At 38.4% G+C, this 23,705-nt stretch overlaps 1 protein-coding gene across 5 annotated transcripts in view; it reads right to left on the bottom strand.

Annotated features, from left to right (window-relative positions):
* Window positions 1-1,167: 1,167 nt before the first annotated feature.
* Window positions 1,168-23,705, bottom strand: part of ESRRG (estrogen-related receptor gamma) — a 535,542-nt gene continuing 513,004 nt past the window's right edge. For all 5 annotated transcript variants that reach the window (XM_012726909.1, XM_004685433.2, XM_012726908.1 and 2 more), the window contains 2 exons: window positions 14,965-15,234; window positions 1,168-1,762 (listed from right to left, as the gene is read on the bottom strand). In XM_012726909.1, coding sequence (XP_012582363.1) covers window positions 1,518-1,762; window positions 14,965-15,234 — 515 coding nt within the window. In that variant the 3' untranslated portion in view covers window positions 1,168-1,517. The remainder of the gene's footprint in view (window positions 1,763-14,964; window positions 15,235-23,705) is intronic.

The following is a 23,705-nucleotide window of genomic DNA, read 5'->3' on the forward strand; positions in this document are numbered from 1 at the left end:
GGCGTCTGCGGTCTTTGATGATTTATCTGTATATATATATATATATATATATATATATGTATGTATTATATATATATATATTTTTTTTTTCCAAATTCTGGCATTTGCCTTATTGCCTCTTAAATGAATACTGGCTCACAGCTCCTTCTGGGACAAGGTCAGTAACTTTGCAAGCAGGCAGTATCTCATTCCTAACCACCTCGGCAGCTAGAAGTCACATAGCAACTGTACCTCCACGCAGAGAGGGGCACTCCTGATAATTCTACCGATCTGCATTCCAAGGGCGGTGCTTACACAGGTGACTGCTCGCATCCCTGCAGGTGCAATCTAACCCTTCGTGTCAGTGCACGTTTAGGTAAACTGGAGCTCAAGTTAAGAAACTGATGTTTGGGACCAGACCAGCACACAACATAAATTGCATCCGTGATAATATGCACCTTCCCTTCAACTATTGCTTGAGTAAGTTAAATTCCCATATTAATAAATGGCTGAAAAGTGGTAAAGCTGGTACAAAAAAATCTCCATTTGTAAGAAGAAACAAAACTTTTTTTTTTTTAAAAATCTTCCTTCAGGATTCATTTGTCCTTCATTATTGTTCATAATTGTTCAAAGCCAGCACAAAATTGCAGTATTCTTATTTCTCTTTAGTATTGCATGAATGAATAAAGCTTAAACTATTCCCTGAAAAAGTTACATAGTAGCTAAACTAACAAATACCTGGAAGACTTTGAAAAAACAATTAAGGAATCAAATGGCTGTAACTGATCTACACGGAAAAGCAATGATAAGAAGCAGCCGATGCCACGTTGCTCAAGTTGTCGAATTAGAGGCTGCTCCCGTGAAATCTAATACTGCACTCAGTCAATTCCTTTATGTCACACTGTACTTTTAGGTACGGTGGTTCTCTCTCTTTGATTCCTTAGTCATTGGGGACTTATGGTTCACAATAAGTTCACTGGTATCCATATTATGGATCTCCATCCTTTGGCAGGGCTGGCTTCCAATTCTCTTCAATTAGAGACTTCTTTTAAAAGTTCAGCAGCAGAAGGAAGGGAGGAAGGAGGAAAAACAAAGAAATTCTTACAACTGAGCTATTTAAAATTTAGAAAGGGAGATAAGAAAGGTGAGGGAGGAGTGCAGGAGGGAGTGAAGGAGGATAGGAGGGAGAGAGGGAGAGGAAAGAAGGAGGGGGGGAAGGAGAAGGAAGGAAATGGGAAGAGAAGGAACCGGTAATGAAGGAAGCTAACACATGAGGGAGACGAGGAATAAAGGAGAGAGAAACAGAGGAAGAAAAATGAGAGAAGAATGGGAGAAAAGCAAATGAGGTAAGATAGAAATTCAGCAGGAAGATACAGAGGAATCTAAAAGCTGCTTCATAGTCTTGCTGCTAAATTTTCAGTGCAGTCTTTGTGAAATTTTGATGTTGTTGACTAAACTCTAAGTTTCTTCGACATCACTCCAGGGTTTATTTTCCCTTTTTTCTGCGTGCAGGAGAGGAGGGCCCAGGAAGCTCTTAGTCAGACCTTGGCCTCCAGCATTTCCAAAAAAAGTTTGTGCATGGGTACTTTGCCTTCTAGTTTGATGTTGTAGAAGTGTTGCACTGCCTTGGTGGAGGTCTGCCTCAGAAGGGGCAGCGTCATCAGCATCTTGCCAGCCCTGCGAGGGTCTTCCATGTGCTGGCCAGCCTCGTAATCCTGCAGGGCCTCGTGTAAGACATCCTGAAGCTTCTGGACTGCTTCCACATCTTCTATGTGCATGGAGTCTGCACAACAAAGCAAAACATTGAGAAACAGTATTAGTGATAGTAAATGTGTGTAGGGCTATGATATGAAAGTCAGCTATGTTTCCTGAGCTTCTTCTCTAGGCTGTGATTCATCTAGTCATTTCCCGAATCTCTTTTATCCTAAGTTTCAGTTCAGTAGATCATTTCCAGTACTGAATTCCAGTATTTTGAATACAGAGTTACCACAAATGATCCATTACTTAACATGCGTGGACTCAGCAAGACTTAACAGTTTACAAGCTTGGCTATTTTCTTCATTGTCTTATTCATGTGTTATTCATTTATTCAATAATTATGGAAGATCATCTATTCAGGGTATTCATCTAAGAGCTGTGAAAGTGTAACTGGGTGGTCCCTAGGAGAAGGGAAGTTCCAGGTTCCCTGCCCCACCCAGAAGGAAGGTGGAGCTGAGTAGAGAAAAGGAGAGAAGAGAAGGAAATGAAGCAGGATGGAGGAGACCTGAGGAAGCCACATGGAGCAGCAAGCATGTGATGAAGAAACTGCTTGTTTCCTGACCCTGGACTGGTTCAGGCAGATGTGGGTGAGATACCTGTAGGGAGGTGACTATGGCAGTGTTTATATTGATTTTGATTTTGCTCTTTTCCTCCCAGATGTGTCTGGCCATTTCTGACCCTTTTCCATGGTGCTTTAGTCTTGTGGCAGCTTTCAGGCCTTGCTTTGGGCCATTCCCTTTTGGGTTGACTTTTGCCCACGAGGGGATGGGTCACTTCAGGTGTTTGATTTAGAAGTTATATTCTTTGTGTTCCATATTGTATATTCACTTTATTAAAGTCCCTTTTCATTAAAGTTTTATATGTTTTGTCTTGTTGCGGTGGATGGTAGAACCCACATAGAGAGGCACGTTTTTGGGGCTTAGGGGTGCCCCTCTCCCCCTGTCTTCTAACAGAATTGGGGTGCCCTATAACAAAAGGACAGTTGTCTGAAATTCTGATCTTCACCACAAAAAACCCATGTAACCTAAAAGGAAAATGCTGATGTAATTTTGGCCAACAAAACATTTTTATTGGATTTTAATTTCATAGAATATTCACCTTTCATGAATTATTATTCTCTTCATCTCTTCATTATGCCACACAAAAAAGAATAGCGGTTGGATAAAATCCATGGGCTGGAGTTTGAAGACTCCTGCCTTAATCATAACAAGGCAACTGGGTGTTCAGCAGACTGACTGTGGAGGTCATTTTGCAATATATATGAATGTAGAATCATTATGATATACACTGCAACTAACATAATGTTATAAGTCAATTAAAGATGGTCAAGACAGTCAGAACTCCATGTATAGGGCCCTCCCTGGTGGTGCAACAGGTTAAAGCGCAGCACCCTGAAGCTCCTGCAGCTGCTTCAGTGCTAGTTTGACCCCAGGCCAGGGAGGTGACCCACATGGTGTGGCAGACCTCTCCTGACCTGCTCCTTGCTCTACCTCTGGTAAATCCTCTCACAGCTCCTGCACCTCTGGCCTGTACCCCAGTTCTGCAGGCATAAATAAATATATCTTAAAAAAAAAGAACTCCATGTACACACACTAAATCTATACTTCATTCAGTTGTAGACTATACAGAAATCAGAATAAAATGCTTATTGTTTTAAAGATTTTAGTGTGCTATTACCAGTTTATGAAGTCATATTTACACAATCTGCTTTTCTACTTAAAAAAAAAAAAAACAAATGAAGTCTTCATATTAATGAGTTCTGAAATATTTTTCACACTGGTGAAGGTGAACTTTTGCCTCACAAGTGACACATTTAAAAATAAAATTCAATCAAGCAAGGAAAGGGTTAACAGGGTTGCCACAATTATTCTTGCGAGAAATGTGAGATGTGGAGGAAAAAAATAAAAGTTACAGCTCTAGCTCTAAAACAGACACTTAATTATATACAAGTTTGAATCATTTAGCACGTTTTATTGATTCTGATGACAGTTTATCTGTTAATTACACATAATGGAGTCTTTGGGGGATTCTTCATGTTTAATAATTCTAGTTCTCTGAGAATGCAGAGCTCTAAGATATATGTAGTTAGCCTAATCTTTCATATAATTCAAATATCAGATCACATGCACAAAAGGAGGAAATGCTATTTAAAACCAAGCAGCTAAACATGACCAAAAAATATGAAAAAATATGACAAATTAATTAAAGCATCTACAGTAATTACTAACATGTTGCAAAAACTGTTTTGTATTTTGTTTATTATTTTTTTCTTCGACATTGTCATTTTCAATCATTTTATCCCTTGAGTGGTACATTAAGCACTATTTACATTAGGTGGCTAATGACACATTTCTTTAAAGGGTTTTGACTGATCCGGAATATGGCTGCTCAGTGTTTAATGCTCTCTATTCCTGGAAGGAGGAATTCTTTCAGGTTGGAAATACTGATAATGAGGTCCTGGAGTGGGGCTCAGGCAGCTCCCTCAGCACAGAGCCTGGTCCTGCCCTAAGCATTGCTCCAATCCTATTCCTTTTGGTGAGGGGAATTTCATCCTCTTCCTACGCCTCTCCTCTTAGAAACCAACACACTTAACTTCTAAAGGTCGGTGATGTAAGTGACGGAGAATCAGTCAACATGTCTCTGTAGCGTTGCACTTAAATGCTGGTTGAAGGGGGTGTGGCAAGTATGGGCACATGCCGCCAGGTGTGTCCAGGCAGACAGGAGATTTATCTCCTACATCACAGGTCTGGAGAGCTTCCCTCACCTAGTGTTAACGCTTAACACTCTAAGTGAAAGAGGGGAATAAATGGATAGGGAAAACAGGAGAGACATTTTAAAGACAAAGTTAAAACAACTATTTTCTAACCCAACCAAAAATAAAAAGTAGAATAAATATGCTGAGTGTACCATTTATTAAGGACCCGTTTGGGGGGAGACCTCTGATAAGCTTTTTGAGAACGTGGCCTGAATTCATCTCCCTGCAGTCTTTCAAGTCAGGGCTCCTAAGTGTCAGAGCAGCCTTCAACTTCAGTGTTTTCTTTAATCAAAGTACAACATTCGTAACACTGGGCATAAATAGCATTTCCTTTTTCTTCTCCTCTGCACTTATCTCCTCCAACCTTCCTTGTTCATCAGGAATCTTCTCTCGGGCACTTTAATGAAGACATGGCCAGACTGCAGAGCATCCAGCTGGAACTGTACTAAGGACTAGAAACATCTTCATATTTTCCCAAATCTGCCCCCCAACTTCCATCCTGGGTCCTGGTCTAGTTGCTGGACTAATACAGGATAAATGTCCTTCTGCATGGCAGATCTTCAGACATTTGAAGCCAGCTGCATGGTTACCTCAGTCCCCAATGCCCCCTCCCCAAGCCTTGTCTTCCCTACTACTCTGGCCTGGCAGGAGATATATTATGGGGTGTCACAGGAAATGAGGCGAGAACAAATAGCAGAGAGATATGCTCACAAACAGCAATTAAGACTTCAAACTATTCTTTAAAGACTGTGATTTAGCTTGAGAGATTTAAAAATGATTTAATCAAATTACTATGATAATTTAACTTCCCATTTACAGAAAAGATTCTAACTCATTTTAGCTTTACCCATTCTCCGATCTGCTAATACTTTAAATGCAAGCTCACTAAATTTGAACTATTTAATTAGACCATGATTCAGCTGGCAGACCGCTGAAGAAAATATTAATCTCCATTAGGAACCTAGTTCAAGTTCTGGCTCTGTGGCTTTAATCTCTGTTTTTTTCTTTTGGCTAAGTTTATACACTTATGTCAATTTTGGTAAAACTGGCAATAATTTATATAATTATTTAGCTTTGACTGTTGGTGCTTTTTAAAACTTATGTTATAAAGGAAATAGTTCCAGTATTTGTGTTTATGGGAACCAGCTAAATTTACCAGTGAAAATCATTAGTTTATGAAGTAACTAGACATGGAGAGGCTGTACATTAAAAATGCTGGTGAGTTGTTAGGAAAAAAAAAAAAAAAAAAGATGCTTAGGGCCAAGTCCAGACTGATTAAATCAGAAAATTAGAAAATTAGAGCTAGATCCAGGACATGAGTATTTTTTTTTTAATCCAAGTGATTCTAGTCATGGCATTTATGAGAACAACTGAACTTGTTGATAAGACAAATATTGTTCTAAAAATCGAAGATTTCAAAAGATGACCAGAGTTCAAATAATTGTGTGTGTATGTGTGTGTGTGTGTATGTGTACATGCATATGGTGGCTCGTATATTAAGTTATGGTACCTAATAATACAGTGGAACCCTTTTATTAAATTATAGTATTTTACTCCGTAATGTGGGATTCCAAATGAATGAAAAAATTTCATTCAGATCAACAATTAGATTTGAATTTTGCATCTTACCTTGTCCTTTCCATGGCAAAAACACTAACAGCAGTGGGCAAGGCCACTGCTACTCCAGGATGCTCAAATTCTACTTAGGGACTGTCTTTCAGGCTTTTAGCTCATTCTTGACAGCATTTTCCCAATAATGCCAAATCTCACTTTGAGGGTGCAATTGGATATTAGAAACATACAAAGTATAAGTATATTCAGAGTCAAGTCTAGAACATCCTATGTACCAACACTCAAAGCAATCTTCCCTGAGGAACACAGAGGTGTGATAAAGGTCTAGCAGTGTGACTCTCTATACTCACCAAAGAAACAAAATTCAACATAATAGAAAAGATAGCGAGGATGAGCAAGTCCATTTTCTTAAAGAGAATTTGTCTCTAAATGTCATATACAAAATATAAGGAGTGTTTTTGGACTTGCTTGCATTCAGAGATATGGGGAACAGTGACTGACCTCCATGGCAAATTGGCCCTTGATTAACACAGACTGTTGGTTATAGTTTATTTTTTTATATAATTTTTTAAACATTTATTTTATTTATGCATACAGAACTGGGGTACAGGCCAAAGGTGCAGGGGCGGTAAGAGGATTTACCAGGGACAGAGTGGGGAGCAGAACAGGTAACTGATGAAGTACTGCTGAGGGGAGCAGTGGGCGGGTCAGGAGAGGTCTGCCAAACCATGTGAGTCTCCTCCCAGCCAGGCGGGGATCGAACTCATGCTGAAGTGGCTTTAGCTTCTTAGTGCTGTGCTTTAACCCGCTGTACTACCAGAGAGGGCAGGGTTATAATTTATTTTACAGGTGTTAATCATAAAATTTTGACTGAAGACTAGAAGACTGAATTCTAAGAAGAGAACATTGATGGCAGCAAAAAATAGATACATACATACATATAGATAAATAATAAATAAATAAATAAATAAATAAATCTTTCCAAATCTGTACATAAAAGAACTGAACAAATAGATGATGGCAAAGCTAAAACTGATAGACAAAACCACAATACTAGGTGATAGGTATCCCCGAGGAATACACACACACACACACACACATACACACAGTTTCCCAGTTGTTGTGTATGGGCCTATGGTCCTACTTTTCTCCACTAAAGGGAAGAACAGCCTTTACCATCCTGCTTGTAATTGGCTCCCAGGTCCGAAACAGATAATACTTAACATGAGTACTCAACAGTTCAACATGCTAACTCCGAAGGACAACATATACAAATACAAAGTCATCCCAATCACAGCTTCTTCAGTGCTACTGTGTAAGTAAAAGAAAATGAAAGAGAATCTTTTAAAGGAGATTTAAAACTCCATCGCAAAAGATATCAGAAGCCAACCTGAAAAGGTTCCCACTTACCAAAAATGGCACGATGTGAGTTTCCAAATGATTATAATCGATTGAAATTTATTGAATATGCTCAAATGCATATGTTTATGGCATTTTAAAATATAAGGCAGCTATTCTTGAAAACTGGCACAAAAAGAGGAAGAATTAGTTTAATTAACTTACCTTTCCTATAGAAAAGGTGTTACAGAATATCAAATGAAGGAGAAAGCATCCCTTTGTGTAAGCAACCCAATTACTGAGTGAAAAAATAAATGATAAATTTACAAATCACCATTTTGCAATCCAAGTGGCAAATCAATTTAGGCAACAAACATTGAGAGCAGCTATCATCACAGAGAGACAAGAAGACATTATGTATCTCCCTCCAAAAAAGACACCACCCACAAATGCAATGGCAGTTGAACCTGAGTTTGATTAAGTCTGGCTCCAGTTGCCAATCTGCACAAAATGCAGAGAGTTGGGGGACTCTGTAAAGTCCAGATTTGGGATCCTCTGAAATGCCCTAGCTTTTTCAATAATTACATTGTAAGAAAAAGAAAGAAAGAGAATCTTTTAAGGGACTTTAAAATCCATGAGAAAACACACACACACACACATACACACATACATTTAATGGGCAAGATGAGACTATCATTTCTGGGGACAGACATTTCATATAAGACCACAATGAAGTACAAGGAAATGAGAACAAAAAGGAAGGAGAAGTGGTTACTTTTGTGGGAGAGTATGCAACGTTTTATTTTTTAACCTTGCTTAAATATTCATTGTAAAAGGCTGCAAAATGGACCCAAAATGGAAATTCCAAGCCTGGGGCTTGAAGGCTACCTTATATTCAAAAATAAGTTTTGTAGATGTGATTAAAGGTGTTGATAGGGAAGATTATATTCTAGTTTATCCAAGTAGGCCTTCAACAGAATCATAAGTGTATTTATGAAAGGGAAGCAAAGGAAAAAGGTAGGAATGTTACCACTGAAGGAAAAACAAAACAAAACAAAAAACCAAAAACATGCTGCTTGTTTTAAAGGTGAAGAAAGGGGTTCTGAGCCAAGGGATACAAAAGACCACATGAATCAGCCCTGTACACACCCTCTCTTCAAACTAGTGAAACTGCTCTTGGAAGTTCGATAGCCAGAATGGTAAGGGAATAAAGCGTTATCTAAAGTCCAGCCCTTCTGAAAAACAGTATGGAAGTTTCTCAAAAGATAAAAATGGATCTGCCATTCAACCCAGCAATTCCACTCCTAAGTGTCTACCCCAAGAATACATAAACAGAAACTTAAAGGGAAACCTGCACTACTTTGTTCATTGCAGCACTATTTACAATCGCCAAAATGTGGAAACATCCTAAGTGCCAAAAAAATGGATAAGGCGACCAAGAAGATGTGATACACACACACACACACACACACACAATGGATTGACTCAATGATCAGAAATGATAAACCCTTGCCGTTTCCAGCAGCATGGGTGGAGCTGAAAGGGATTATGCTAAGCAAAATAAGTCAGACAAATACTAGAATATAGTGAAACTTAAAAACTAACTCTTGAGGGCCCTTCCTGGTGGCGCAATGGGTTAAAGCACAGCACTAAGAAGCTAAAGCCACTTCAGCATGAGTTCGATCCCCGTCCCAGAGGTGACCCACATGCACAGCAGACCTCTCCTGCTCCCCTCAGCAGTGTACTTCATTGATCCACCTGTTCTGCTCCCCATTCTGTTCTTTGTGAAGCCTCTCACCACCCCTGAGCCTCTTCCTGTACCCCAGTTCTGTATGCATAAATAAATGAATCTTAAAAAACACACACACACACACACACAACTCTTGAAAGCTGACTTCAGAAGAGGAATAGGGAGTAGGGGGAGGGCACAAAAAGGGGAGAGAGCACAATGGACTAAGGTGGTGGACTGTGGGTGCCCAGTCAGTAGGTGCCCTATGGTAATAGCAACAAAAAAGGGAGACCCTATGTTTCCAAACTACAAAAAAGGATGAAAGCCAACATTTCCTTATGAAAAACAACAATAAAGCCATCAGCTAGTAGTAACTTGTTAAAGCAGTCATAGAAAACTAACACAAATAGTAGTTACACATTTTTTGTTTTTTTTTAAAAAAAAAAACTTTTTTTACCCTACATTAAAATGGTTAAGATGGGGAAAGAGAGGGAAACTTTTGAATGAATGGTACTTGTAGAAAATAGTGGGTTAAGAAGAAACACTTGGCAGAAATATTAAGGAAGTTTTTACATAATCATGTAGAAGGGTTGGATAAAAGAACCCAGGGAAGTTTTTATGCTAAAGTTGGAAATAGTATTGACAATTCTGACTGTTCCACAGTAAGAACAGCTTACCATGGAGACACATGTTTCTTCTAGAGCTACTTTCTTCATCTCTTGCTCTCGAGTCAGTTCCTTCATCTATACTGGCAATATGAATCACTCTTCAATGTATGTATTTTCATAAACATTAGGCACAGAATCCCCAACCCCCCCTCCAGATTTCCTTCATGAATCCCAAGTTACTGCTACTCCTTGTCCATGGGGTCTCCCTGCTAGTCTTTTTTATTTCCTGAACAGTAGCCAAGGCCTTCTCTCTCACTCAGGCATCATATACTTTTCCAGAAACTTTCTTACTCCTTTTACTGGAAGTGATAAAGACCAGCATACTCTGTAAATGAACAGTTACTTGAGTGGCAACTATTTCAAATTTCTACAATATCACAATTGATCTGTGCCATGCTACAAGCTTTAGTTAACAGATTACTCATTGTCTTAAGACTTGAAATAATGAAAATAAAAAGAAAGTAACTAAAAAGTATTTATGTGTTTATGATCCAGATTCATTTGCAGCAAATAATCCCTATACCATTTCAAGGCAGAGTAATCACTCAGTATGATGAGAAATGCTTGCTCTTTCTTTTTTGTTTAAAAATTTAAGATATCATCCTATGCATGAAATGTTAAGTTTTTTATCAAATGAACACCAACACCACCACCACCAACAAAAAACTTCATGAATAGATCATTTTAGAAAAAATAATCCCAACAGTGAAGGCAGATATAAGCAAAAGGCAAAACAGACTAGGAAATGGAAAGACATATTTTTGAATTCTGGTCTACCCAATCTCCAAGTTATAGCTTGGATTGGGTAAGAGTTAAGAAAAAACACCTACCTACCATAAACCACCTACCAATGATTATTTCTTATAACATGCTATATAGTCTGAAACATTTTGTCTCTAAATTCTTTTTGTCACTTTTCTGGGGTAGTTTTATACTACCAACGATGAGAAGGCAGCAAGAGAGTAAATACCAAATTCCAAACAATATTTAAAATACCAATTTAGCTTGGCAGATGTGAAATTGCAATGACTAAAGTCTTCCTCGTTGATCATTCCTGAACACACAGTATATATTTATTTATGGAATAGTAATAAAACCGTCTTCTCCACGAAAGTCACCTATCTGTATGAGTGCACTTCAGACACACACACCATATACCAAACAGACGACCAAACTCACCACCCACAATCAAAAGTAACTTGCAATAGCTTCTGGCCACTTAGGAGATACCATCCATTACTTAATTCACTCGCCTCATTTTACAAAGAAAACAGCCATGTGGCTAAGCTATACATTCTCAAAGGTGTTAACATTTCTAATTGGAAAGTAGGAAAAAAGTTATTTTGCAGTGAACTCTCTATTATATATCTATATACATACATATATATGCATATAAGATATTTTCTTTGGGACTTATTAGGAGAAACACATTTAACTAATCTACCATAAAGGGATGATAATGATAGCAAGATTGAGAGGCACAAAACAAAACTTACATGGCATCCAATTATGGCTTCCATTCCAATATCCTACAGCAATCTTAAACTTTCTATTCCTTAAAATTATGACCCAAGTCTACATGCATAGTATTTGGTCTCATAAATCAACATGGGATACTGTCATACATTGGTTGTTGTTATTATGTTTTAAAGTTTGATGGCTAAAATGTGGCTTGCAGCTTATATCAAGAGGTGCTATGATTCTAGAAATATTGCAAAGAAGTAAAATGAAAACTCAGTTTTAGGTGTGTGAATTCTGTTTATTCTTGAATGGCTGGCTCAAGTGCCAAAAGTTAGGTCCCAACGGATGACAGCAGTCGGGGTATAAGTGGTAGCCATGAAACTTGAGGGTCTAGTGAATTGAGCAAAACAGAATGAGACTAAGGAAAACTTTTAGCCATAAACTGTTTTTAATCTTCTACTATATAAAGATGTGTATATTACTGTGAGGCCAATGATAATAGTTTCAAACAAATCCCTTGACTAAAGAATCAATAGAACCAATCCAGAAAATAGAATAGCATGAAATAATCTTATTCAACACTGCTTGTAGTAATATTTCATATTTTCCAATAAAGGCTTAAATTAATTAGAGAATCCTAGAATTCCCCCAATGGAAAGAGTTCTAAAGATCAGCCTAACCTCTTGATCATGTGTGAAAGAACTGCGGCTTAACCTCTTGATCATGCATGAATGAACAGTTTAAATTGTGACCTAGGTTTCCCTTTTTGAATTTGATTCCACAGACTATTAGCAGAGATGCCATGATTGCTCAGTAGATTGTTGGCACCCAAAAATATTAAGAGAATACACAGCTTCCTAATAAAATTGGAACAACTGTTTCAAATTTTCAAACATCTGAATATGAGAACTCCAGTATTGGCTCATGATATATTGGCTTTTGGTCCTACATCTGAGGGAAGACATATACTTAAAATAATATTCTGTTGTTAAGACTATCCATGAATTCACATATGACAAAATATCAAGACATCACTATCAGGAAACCAATTCTCTATTTTCTAGGCAAAAGCACAACATTTACTAAAAAGACATGTTTAAAATGAGGGGAGATTTAGATAATGAGACAATGGCTGTTAACCCCTACAGCCAGAAAAAGGTGCTAAGATGCCTATGTAAATAACACTACTTTGTTGGTTTTTTTTCATAAAAATTCATTTTTTTTTCACCTGAAATTTCTAAATGTTAAAAAAAATCTGAGTTTTCTTTTTGGGTGTCTATAAAAAGCATTAGCAGATTGCCACATTCTTTTCTTATTAAGTTGATTGGTTTATAAATAAATTTAAGATATTTACAATGGATCTAAGCAATAATGAATCTATAAATTTATTGCTGTCCTCCAAATAATGATCAAAATAGAATAAAATAGCTTCATATTGCCATTCTCAAAGAAAATAACTTCTTAGTAGTTTTATTTCAAGCTAAAATGATAGGGCTTGCAAGGTTATTAGGTAAAAGGACAAATACAAGACAGAAGATAGGTACCACAATTTAGACATTAAAAATCATCCTTACACATAGTACTTAGTCATCTTGTTTTTGTTATGGCTCTGATTCAATTACTTTTTCTTGGTAATGAGAAGCGTAAAATGTTAGGATCATTTGTAGGAAAATTTTGCAACAAAGACAGTTTTTGAGGAAAAAAAAATGATACTACCCAATAATTTGGTAAGAGAAGAGAGAAAGAGAAGGACTATTTCTGGCCTTAAAAATAGAAAGAGTAAATAGTTCTCTAAAGGTTTTCTAATCACCAGTCACTGCCCTAAGTAGGTCACCTCCTCTGACAGCCAAGAATGTGGGATTCAAATAGGTATATATCAAAATATACATGTGTATACTTCTGAACAACGGAGGCAGAAATGTTGCTATGAATTTATTCAGGTAGATTAAACTATAATCCAAAGCCACAAAATATATATCTGACATACAACACTAAAAAAAATCAGCCATTTCAATGATAGTTTTAGTAATCCTGAGCAATCCTGATAAGTTAATAACTTTAAAAAGCCATTTGAAGCAACATAAAACATTGCTGGCTATATTTTAGAAGTAATTAACCAAGTAACTGTTTTAAATTAGAATTGCTCTTTGATTGCCCCCACACCCCCTGCCAAAAAAAAAATTTCTTCCTTAGATCATTGCTGCAAAATCTTTTCTTTAATTAGAAGAGATGCTATAATATGAAGTCCATACAAACTAATTCTTCTCAGAAAAACGTCTCTCCCATCTCTCACATTGGTCTTTGAAGAACAGGCAAGGGGCTATTGAGGGTTTGTAATAATGATGCCATTTGTGACAGTCATAATTTATAGTTTCACAGGGTAGTAGGCACAGACCTGAGCATGCTGTGGTGAGGAAGAGGAAGATATTCACATTTAAAAGTGTGAAATAGTAAAGTCCATTATGAAGACGAATAGCAAAATACAACTTCATTGTTGAAAACAATCCCCCTCCTATCTGTCCATGGATTCATGCATCAATATTGTAGATGAACTGTTAATTACAAAATCAATTAAAAATTATTTCTAAAAACAGTCACGCGTCTCTGGCTCTCATGGGGGCAATTTGGGCAGAAGGTCTCATCTCCCTAGGACCGCGCCAAATCACAAAGTCGTCATCCACAAGTAAGCAAAAGCAATCTGGTTTTTCATTTTTCAGCGCGGCTGAGCCCAGCCTGAGATTGATCGTCACATATGGCCCCAGAAAACAAACTGTCAATACCTTGAATGCTGCAGAATTTGAACAAATAGCCGTCCGCCCATTCAAGCCACTCATTGCATCCCATTTAACAGATTTTATTGACAGTTTCCTTCTTGTAATTAAAGGGAAAACTACTGGCCGGCAACCAAGATAAAGTTCAAAGATAGGGTCAAAACAAAAGCAGATGGAGGTGCACGGTGTGACTGTCAATGGTACATAGCGGCAGAGCATGTTATTGACGTGCAGGTATCTAATGGATCTGCACGTCATTAAGAAGGGATCTAGCCTGAACTTTATGCAAATGCTAAGAGAGACTTAACACCAGATAAAGCATTAGGAGGCGCACAAAGGGAAAACAACAAAGCACCAACGATTTTTACTTATCAGAAGTTGCTTCCTATTTTAGCATCTTTCTGTTCAAATGCAAAAACCATGTATTCCCATAATTCTTCACCCTTCCTGCATAAATAGTACCTTTGAGGGAAGTACTCCTTCAGTTGAATTTGACTTCTAGGCAATGTAAGAACAATACTAATTATATTTTTCCAGTGGCAAATTCTGCACGTTTGAGGGGAAAACCAGATTGTGTCTATCCATAGTTCACTCATTTTCACTGGTGCACACAAGACAATGGACTCAGCTTGGTTCTGAGTGTCCCCTTATACTTAATCTATTCTTGCATGAGTCTTGCTTTGCCATGGTCCAAATTAGTAAATAAATGTATTAGGTGGTACAAGCTCTACATAGGTAAATAAAAGAAAAATAATCTCCTTTAAGCAGCTTTTTCTTATTTCTAATTTTTTACTAAAAGCTATAGTGATTATAATTTTGCTGATACTCATCAGAACTTACAACTGGGTCTTGAAAAATCCCTGAAGAAGTTAAAGGAAGAGGTAAAACAGACATTAAAGAGTGTGATAAGCACGGCCATGTCAATATGCCAACCTGAATTAGCAAGAGCTATTGCTTTGAGGGTGACAAATTCTTCTTTCTCCAGCTTCATGCTCTTGTATTTCTTTACCAGCTGCAGGATAGCATTATTTAGGTCAAGAAGACCTGCTAATTTGGACTGGTCTTCATCCATTATATAATCATCTGCATAGACAAGTTCATCCTCAAATGAAAGAGATCGGTATACGACACCGAGGATCAAAATTTCCATCCAAGCACTTTGCAGGAGGCTCATCTGGTCGGCCAGGGACAGCGTGGAGAAGCCTGGGAGGGAAGATGGGCAGATCAAGTTACTTTGCAGCCATAATTTCATAATGCGACATTAGTTTCATATGGTTGTCCACTTCTGCACCAGTGCTCAAAATTATGCTGAGCTTTCATTAGCTGCTCTTAAACAATTCCCTGACCATTTTGCAAATAGCCAAAGAAAAGTCACCCATCACCCATCAGCTTCAACTTGTTGGTCTTTTCTCTGGATTTTATAGACACACTGAAGAGAATACAACAGAGAAATAGTTTTGTTTCTTTCACCTGGGAAGAAAGAACTGTGTCATGTTTAAATCCACTTGATTTCTGGCTAAAGCCTTTACTGCTGTATAGGAAGTCAGATTTTCAACTACCTCACCTCTATAATCTATTATTGCTAAATATCTTAAAGGCATAAAAGGGAAAATCAAAAAACAAAGGGAAGCAACCAATTTAGGCCACACAGTTGAGAGTAGTTTGGGCTTATTTCTTTATGATAATCACATACATCGTGTGATGGACATGCTTACCCCAAAAGAAACTTTCTAACTGGACACTTGGTCCCCATTGATATTTGACATGAATCTCTTTTTAAAATGATGGTAATTGTTATATAAGAGAGAAGACAGCAGCATGATCTCTTTAGCTAATGGGAAAGCCACAGTATACTCTTGATATTAAGCTACAGTTACTTGAAAAGTTAAATATGGAGGCAGTGGGGTTTGGTATATATATTAAGAACCAGATTCTGGATTTAAATAATGGCTCCACTAAGTTACTGACCATTTCACCTTGAACAAGACAACATATTTGTAGCCTAATTTTTGTTGGGAGAAATACAACACCCAGCAAGACACAAATTGATAATATGCATTCAGTAAGTACAGCTATTTTCTGTGTTATTTTTATCTGAAATATCTGAATGACTGCTTCATTACTAAAAATCTCGTCTGCCTTTACCATATGTGTTTAAACTCCCTGCTAAGCTTGAGAAGTCATATGCAAAATGACATACAAGTGTCATGAATGGTGTAACAGAAAAATAGTTTAAAAATTAAAAAGAAGACAGAGCAAGTAAACATAGTTAGAAACGAAGAAATAGATATACACTTCAGAGAGACTAAATTGAGATTTTTGAAAGGGATGTTTAGTTATGATATCTGATAAATTTATGTTTCCTGAGGTCCTAATAAAAGAAATGTTTATTAAAGATTTACTTTCCAAGGTTATACCCAGGAATTCCAAATGTGACCAAATACCCCTTTGTTTTTTTTGCGGGCAATGGTAGCATGATGGAAGTTTCTGCCACCAGGATCTTAAAATAGAGGAGAATATTTTCGTAATACAACTTACAAAATCTATTTCACTCTCCATCCAGACCCTGTTACCCAAATCATAAATATCTCTGATACCCGAGCTTCCTAGACTCCCAATCAGGTTCATTTTTGCTGTCGTTTTTATTCATATCAAATTGTTCACAGCCTATGTGATATTAGAAACAACAGTACGAAAAGGGAAAAAGAAATGATTTTCTGGTCTGTTGGTGAAAGCCAGCATTTTGCCATCAAGCAGCGTCAAGTTAAGTGTTTAATAAAATCATCAAGAGGGATTAGTCTTGCTTTTCTTAAGGGGGTCTGAAGATAACTGCAAAAAGCATTTTTCTCATTGTTTATCAAGCTGCTTACATATTACCTAATGGATCTTCTTTTGAACTGGCTATGCAAGTCTATTTTTTTTCTCTTTATCATTCTTTTATTTCATTGTCGTTGCTGTGTGAGGTTAAATGCCCAGATATTCTTTTAGAATTAGAACTACAACATATAACATTTTAAAACAGAGATTCCAAAGGGGGGGGGGACAATGGTCACTCTGAGGAGGCCTGGGTAACTGCTTCTGCTTCTGAGAATATCAAACTCACACCACACACACACACACACACACACACACACACACACACACAGCGTTCTTTTTTGTCTGCTACCCCTCCCAGGAAAAAGCAGCCAAGCAAACTAAATGTCTAATTCGAGAAAGTGGGCTAAGTAGGCATTTCTTTTGTAAATGAAGCCACTCAAAAATAAATGATTGTCTAGAAAGTTCAGAGCAGAAAGGCTATTTTCAATTTGCCTTAGTGTTCTTGTGCCTTTGCAGGTTCCCAGGAAGCATCCGCAGCAGCAGATGGACAAAGCTGGTAGCCGCAGCACGCTCCTGACAGCACCATTCTCCCTCCCAGACACTGCCGTTAGTAAATAGATTTACACATTCTCCAATCTCCACACATCTTTCTGCCGAATAATTAAAAGCAGGATGATTAGTTTATTGAGTGGAAGGAGGAACTTTTTTATTGAGGTCCATCCACGATTTTATCAGGGCCAGCACTTTTACGGTTGTCAGGAGGGTGCAGGCATCCAATTTTTCTTATCTGCCTGATTAATACAAACGCTGTTTCAGGACGCATTAATTAACAGATACAAATCTACGTTCTCATGGAAGGATCAATACAGAGAAGAAAAGAGGCATCAATGTGAATTTAGTGCTGATGATGGAGAAGGCATGCTATCGACATTTAACGTGCACGGAAACTTTAAAGTTGCAGCGGGCCCCTTTTGTCCCTGTGATTTACAAATTAACAATTTTTCCGCCACAACAATCTTCTACACATTTCTTTGGGGTTTAATTAAGCCAAAGCAATAAAATTTCATTTTTTGAGGTTGACCCTGCCATTTGCTTCGTTAGTGTCAACTGTTCTGTGAGTGTACGAGCTGTTTATCTTTCCTGCAAACCTAACTTTTTCCTTTTAGTTCTTAAGGAAATGAAAAGAAGGCAAAAGGTAAAGAAAAGATCTCCTGAAAGGATCGCCAATGGGGTGGGGGAGGGGAGGAGAGTCAGGGCCGCTGGGGAGATGGCGATAGCACAAAAGGTTTGCCAAATTTGTTTGCTTGATATAGTCTATTTCAGCTGATTAAAGGTGGTGTATCACTTTTGCAAAAACCTTAGGAAAAAAGGGTAATTTCTGCTTTGGAAAATGTAAATAAAAGTCTGGTGCTATTTCTTCTTGTTTTACAAATAGCTAAATCTCAACATGTTAACCCTTTCCTCCCATGCCTCTGCAATCTGGAAGCTCCACGAAGAGTCCTCCTGCCCAAACACTAGGGGAGACAACTTTGTCGGGAATTGCTGTGGGTCTCCCCTAGTCACTCAGGAGCCTGGATACATAATGGAGATTATGCTTATGTTATCACTTCACAGAATTCTTCTATCTGCCCTCAGGAGGATTGGCCCCAGTTTATATATGTCAAGACACAGGGAAAAAGATATTTTTTATCGATAGACCTGAACAAAGTACAAAAACCTAAGTGATGAGAAACAAGTGAAAATGCATGTCTGGGTCTAAGGAATTTTCTAAGACACAGGCTTGTTTGGTGCATTCATATGGATGCCCAAATGATAAGTGCTTGTCTGTGTATTCACTCAGCCTTGAGTGATGTTTATAGTGTTGGGCTGTAAGTTCGAGGTCCTCACCATCTGTAACATTTAGTTATCTTTGAAGAGAAATTTCTTTCTAAGTGAAATAAAATATGCTTGGCAGTTGTGCTGTTGTGGACTTCATGTTTTCTGCATCCCAGGATCTTAATCTCTAGTTTGTGTGAGGTTATAGTTTTCAATGTTCTGCCATATTACCATATTACATATTACAGCTTTTTAAAATGCACTGATATTAGGGCACATTTTGTTTTGTTTGTTTGTTTTGCTTCCCCAGCTATGCCCCATGCCATGCACATGGCCGGCAGCTCTGATCTCTCTTCATCTCTGTCCTAAAGTCAGTACCATTTAATGTATCTCAGGCACTTTGCTAGCTGAACGACTCTCCACCTTGACCCGCAGCTAAATAGCATGTTCATCTGCAAGCCAGTGTGCTCCAAATAAACCAGCTGGGAATAGCATCGCTGAGCAGGACTAGAGGAGGCTGGTACTCTGACATAACAGACTAGAAGTAAGTCTGCTTCATGCCACCCTCTCGCCTCTTCTCCTGGAAACTTCGGAGGCTGACAGTGGGGCCATGGACTCTTGTCAAGCTTTTTATTTTTTTGTTAGCCTGGCAAGCTGATGTACTTTGCAGTCAACTTACAAAAAAAAAAAAAAGGCTAAGCATTTGAAAGTGTGAAGGGCAAAAAATATCTGACGGCTAGTCTTCAAAAATGCACATTCATTTCAGAAAGCATAAATGTTTATTTCTTGAATTGAGTGTTGACAGAAATAGGCTGCCGAGCAGCCATTTGGATTTAACCCCTGCCAGGCGTTTTCTTCTCAGCTGCTTCCCTGAACCAGAGAACACGCAGTTTAAGTCTTCGGGGTGTCTGCTAATATCAGTTCATCATGGCATCGATTAGCCACTCACAGGTTTGGAACTGGAGTTTCACTGTTCCACAAAAAATTGACACTTTACAACAACTAGCATTACACACTAGGTTTGTAATTATGCCGTAATGACTCACTAAGATCTCGAAGGAAGTTTGTGGAGAGACGCTGATGGAGCAGCATTGTGTAAGCTAGATTCTTCTCCTCAGACACAAATAAACCTAATGTTTACAATCGAGGACAGAAAAGAGTCACAGTGACACTAAGATGTGGTCTTAATGACCAGCAGCTGCCCAGATGCATAACCCTTGTTAGGGACAAAAAACATTCTGTATTTTTAAGTCGGCTGTTCTTTTCACATGTGAGTAGGGAAACACTTACTCTGTGTGTCACGAAGTACAGCTTTGGGCTTGTCACACACACATAGTATTTATTAACACATATTTCAGGTAATGTATGCTAGCATGATTATTAATACATATTTCAGATGATACCTACCAAATATATCTATATGTAATTTAGAAACTATGTTAGTATGCATAATAACCTTTTTACTGTCTCATTTTTCCCCATAAAGATCATTTTACAGACTAAAATTCAATAGGGTCTGAGGTAACTCTTGATGGTCAAAGTCCCACAATCAACACGATGATATCTACTTGGTATTACCTGATTCACCCAATCAGCTCTTGCAGACTTGAAGAAAAATGTTTTCTTTGTATGAGCTGATAATTATTATCTCTGAACTACATTAGGACATGGCCTTAGTTATTATCCCTCCAATGCTACCCGTTGATTCTTGATTCTTTTAGAATGATCATAGTCCAGAGCTCAGTCATTTAGGTTCAATCATAGTCAGTTTGGGTAAAATGGAGAATGGCTGGCTATAACTGGAATAATGCCATTTCTTGCTACTTTGATCATTTCTGTAAGAAATCTGTTTCTTTAGCTCTGTTTTTAGATTTTAAGTGGGATGGACAGAGATTTTATGGAACTGTGGTCTTAATGGGGCAAATGCATATTTATCTGAGAGGCAGAACTCAGATTCAAAAATGGCTTTATTTTGATGTGGCAGCACTGACCACCATCTACAAAATTTAGCAAATGATCTGGATAGTTGTGATAAATCAAAGGGAGGAAGAACAGAAATATAAAGGAAATAGTGAGCAGTCCAAGACAGAATTATCATTGTTAACTCAGTTGGCAGGTGCCATTCTCAGGCTGCTTACAGCATGCTCCCTTGTTGGCACAGTGGGCAAAAGCATGGACAACCTGCCTCCCCACTCCTGCACTGGGGAAATGCTTTCTTGAGCAACGAGACCTTGTTCCCCAGGGCAGTTTATTAGAAAGATTAAACATGTCTAACAGAAGTAAAGGAAGAATATTCCCATGTGGCAACACAGGAAAATCTCAAAATGATGACAAGAGTGAGTTTGTGTATGAAAGTGGGTGTTTTTTTTCTGACTAATTCTGGCAAAAAGAACTAGGTATAGGGTAAATAGCTGTAAGTCAGAGTGCAGAATCTCTTGACCTGGAGAGGCAAATCCCATAATCCTACCACATCTTAATTCCCTACTGGGCCAATCCTACCACAGAGGGTTGAAATAACCCCCTTAGTGTCTTTCAGCCTCCCTTTTACTTGGCCTTAACGCTCCTTCTTCCATCCTTTCATTTTAGTTGTGGAATTGGAGATGGTTAGAAAAGAACATGGGAGCAAATATGAGCTGAATTGCTTCACAGGAGGAAAAGCTAAGAACTTTCTTCCCCTAAAACCAAGCTATGTTAATTGACAACTAGAAACTTTTCTCTGGAAAGCTCTCCTTTTTGATGGGACTGGAACTTGGTTGGTGGGGTGTGGGGGATGGGGTGGGAGAGGGTGGGGGGAGGAAGGCAATGCCTGATAATACAGGACTCTGAAGACAATCTTATAGAAGGGCATTTCTGTCTTATCTTGGGACTAGGTGGATGCTGAATAGGGAAAAGCATTGCTTGAAGTCATAACCTGCAATTGAGTGGATTGGCTCTAACAATCACACAGTGGACTGAAAATTCATAGGGTTTTTCTGGATCCTGAGCTGCAGCCCAAGGAAAACCAACCAGCCTGGCATGGCATAGGAGGGTACTAATCTCTTTAGGACATTCTCAGGGAGGCTGCATCAAATTTGGTCTACTACTTGATTTTTAAAATTAAGGCTTTTAGGCCCTCCCTGGTGGCACAGCAGAGTAAAGCACAGCACAAAGAAGCTTAAGCCACTTCCGCATGAGTTCGATCCCCGCCTGCCCCGGAGGATACCACATGGCACGGCAGACCTCTCCTGACCTGCCTGCTGCTCCCCTCAGCAGTGTACTTTGATCATCTGCCTGTTCTGCTCCCCACTCTGTCTCCAGTGAATCCTCTCACCCTCTGCATCTCTGGCCTGTACCCCAGGCTTTTAAATAAGCATCTGCTTCCCCTCTCCCCAGTAATCTCTGGGTTGTTGAAGATCTGAAAGACTGGCACACATTGCCCAAAGGACTGCAGTTTGTAGAAAACATTCAGTGTCAGAGACCCATCATAAAGGGTTTATAACCATTGAGGAATGTCTGAGGGAAGACAATATTGTGGGGAGCAATGACCTTGAAGTCTGGGTTCTAGTTTCACCTGCACTACAACTTATGGGGTTAGCGTGGCTCCTGTTTTGTATTCAACTGTGTGTCTCTGGGAGATGGTGGTGTCCTCAACACTCAATACCTGTGAGTGAGACTTTATGTGGAAATAGAGACCTGCAGAAAATTCAGTTCAGATGATGTCACTAGGGTCAGTCTTAATCCAGTATGACTGCATCTTCGTAATGAGAGGGACATTTGTGGGGCACAGAGATAGACATACAGAAAGAAGACAAGAAGATAGCACAGAGAGCGCCAGCTAGCAGCAGAGGATGCTTGAGGTGAGCAGAAGCCAGGAGCACATCATGGAACCTTCTTTCTCATGGCCCTAGAAGGGCCCTATTGATACATCTTGATCTCAGACTCTCAGCCTCCAAGCTTCCTAGACTACAGCACTGTGAAACAATACTCCAGTTTTGTGAAACTTTGTTACAGAAGCCATGACTGCCAGCCATTGGATACCATGTTATCCAATGAGTGAGCTGTCAGGTTTCATGGACTCTTAGTGGTGAGACCTCCTCTATCTTGTTCCTCATGGCGTCCCCAGCATTTCCAACAGTGACTGTCACCTAGCATGTGCTCTATAAAAATTCACCAAATAAATGAATGAGTGGCTGGAAATTCTGTTGTTAACAAGTACTGCCTAACTTTCAAAAATGGGAGGTCAGGGAGAAGGACAGCATTCCAGATATCGCCCCCCCTTGCATGAACAAAAACATCTGAAATATATAATAAAAACATTGCCTGATATTTTTCCATAACTTGATGAATGTTTACAAAGATATGGATTATGTGTAAAGCTCTTTGCTTGTATGCCTGTGTGATCCATAGAATTTTCTTTGGAACCATGAAAGTCCTGCCTAAACTTCTCAGACTCAGTCATTTCCTTTTTAATTTATAATTAAACTTGACATTTTAATCCAAACTGTTTTAAGCCTAACTGCATCCTCTTACATTTACAAATAACTGTTCACAACAGATTCTGTGATACTACCCCAATGACATTTTTATTATTTACAAGTATCTATAATTAACGTTTATTTTGTTCTATTGTATAATTATTTTGACAATGTGTAAATTTATTTTCTGTAGCTAGGATATTAAACTTTTAAAATCCTAACTAGTAAAGTCAGGAATTAGAAAATGTTTATTGTTTCCTTCCAGGCAGAAATACACATTTGGAACGTCTGCTACTTTTTAAAAATAAATTCTAAGGTGATTCCAGATCTAGTTTTTGTAAGGCCCATGTAAAAAAACTACTGACAAAGGTACATTCCACACTTCAAAAGAAGAAAAGAAAAGCAAGCCGATTGAGAAATCCAGGTTTTGATCAGTATGGGTTTTCGTTCTCTGAATCCAAACGAACACAGAGAAGGCAAGACAATGCAAATGCATTGATAATACCTCATCCTCTCAGTCCATTTTAGGACAGAGTGTTCTCACTAAGGAAACACTCAAATATCAAAATTATTCATAACACACATCTG

This window comes from Condylura cristata, unplaced genomic scaffold (assembly GCF_000260355.1).
Source record: "Condylura cristata isolate star-nosed mole 26May11 unplaced genomic scaffold, ConCri1.0 scaffold00018, whole genome shotgun sequence".
Classification (NCBI taxonomy): domain Eukaryota; kingdom Metazoa; phylum Chordata; class Mammalia; order Eulipotyphla; family Talpidae; genus Condylura; species Condylura cristata.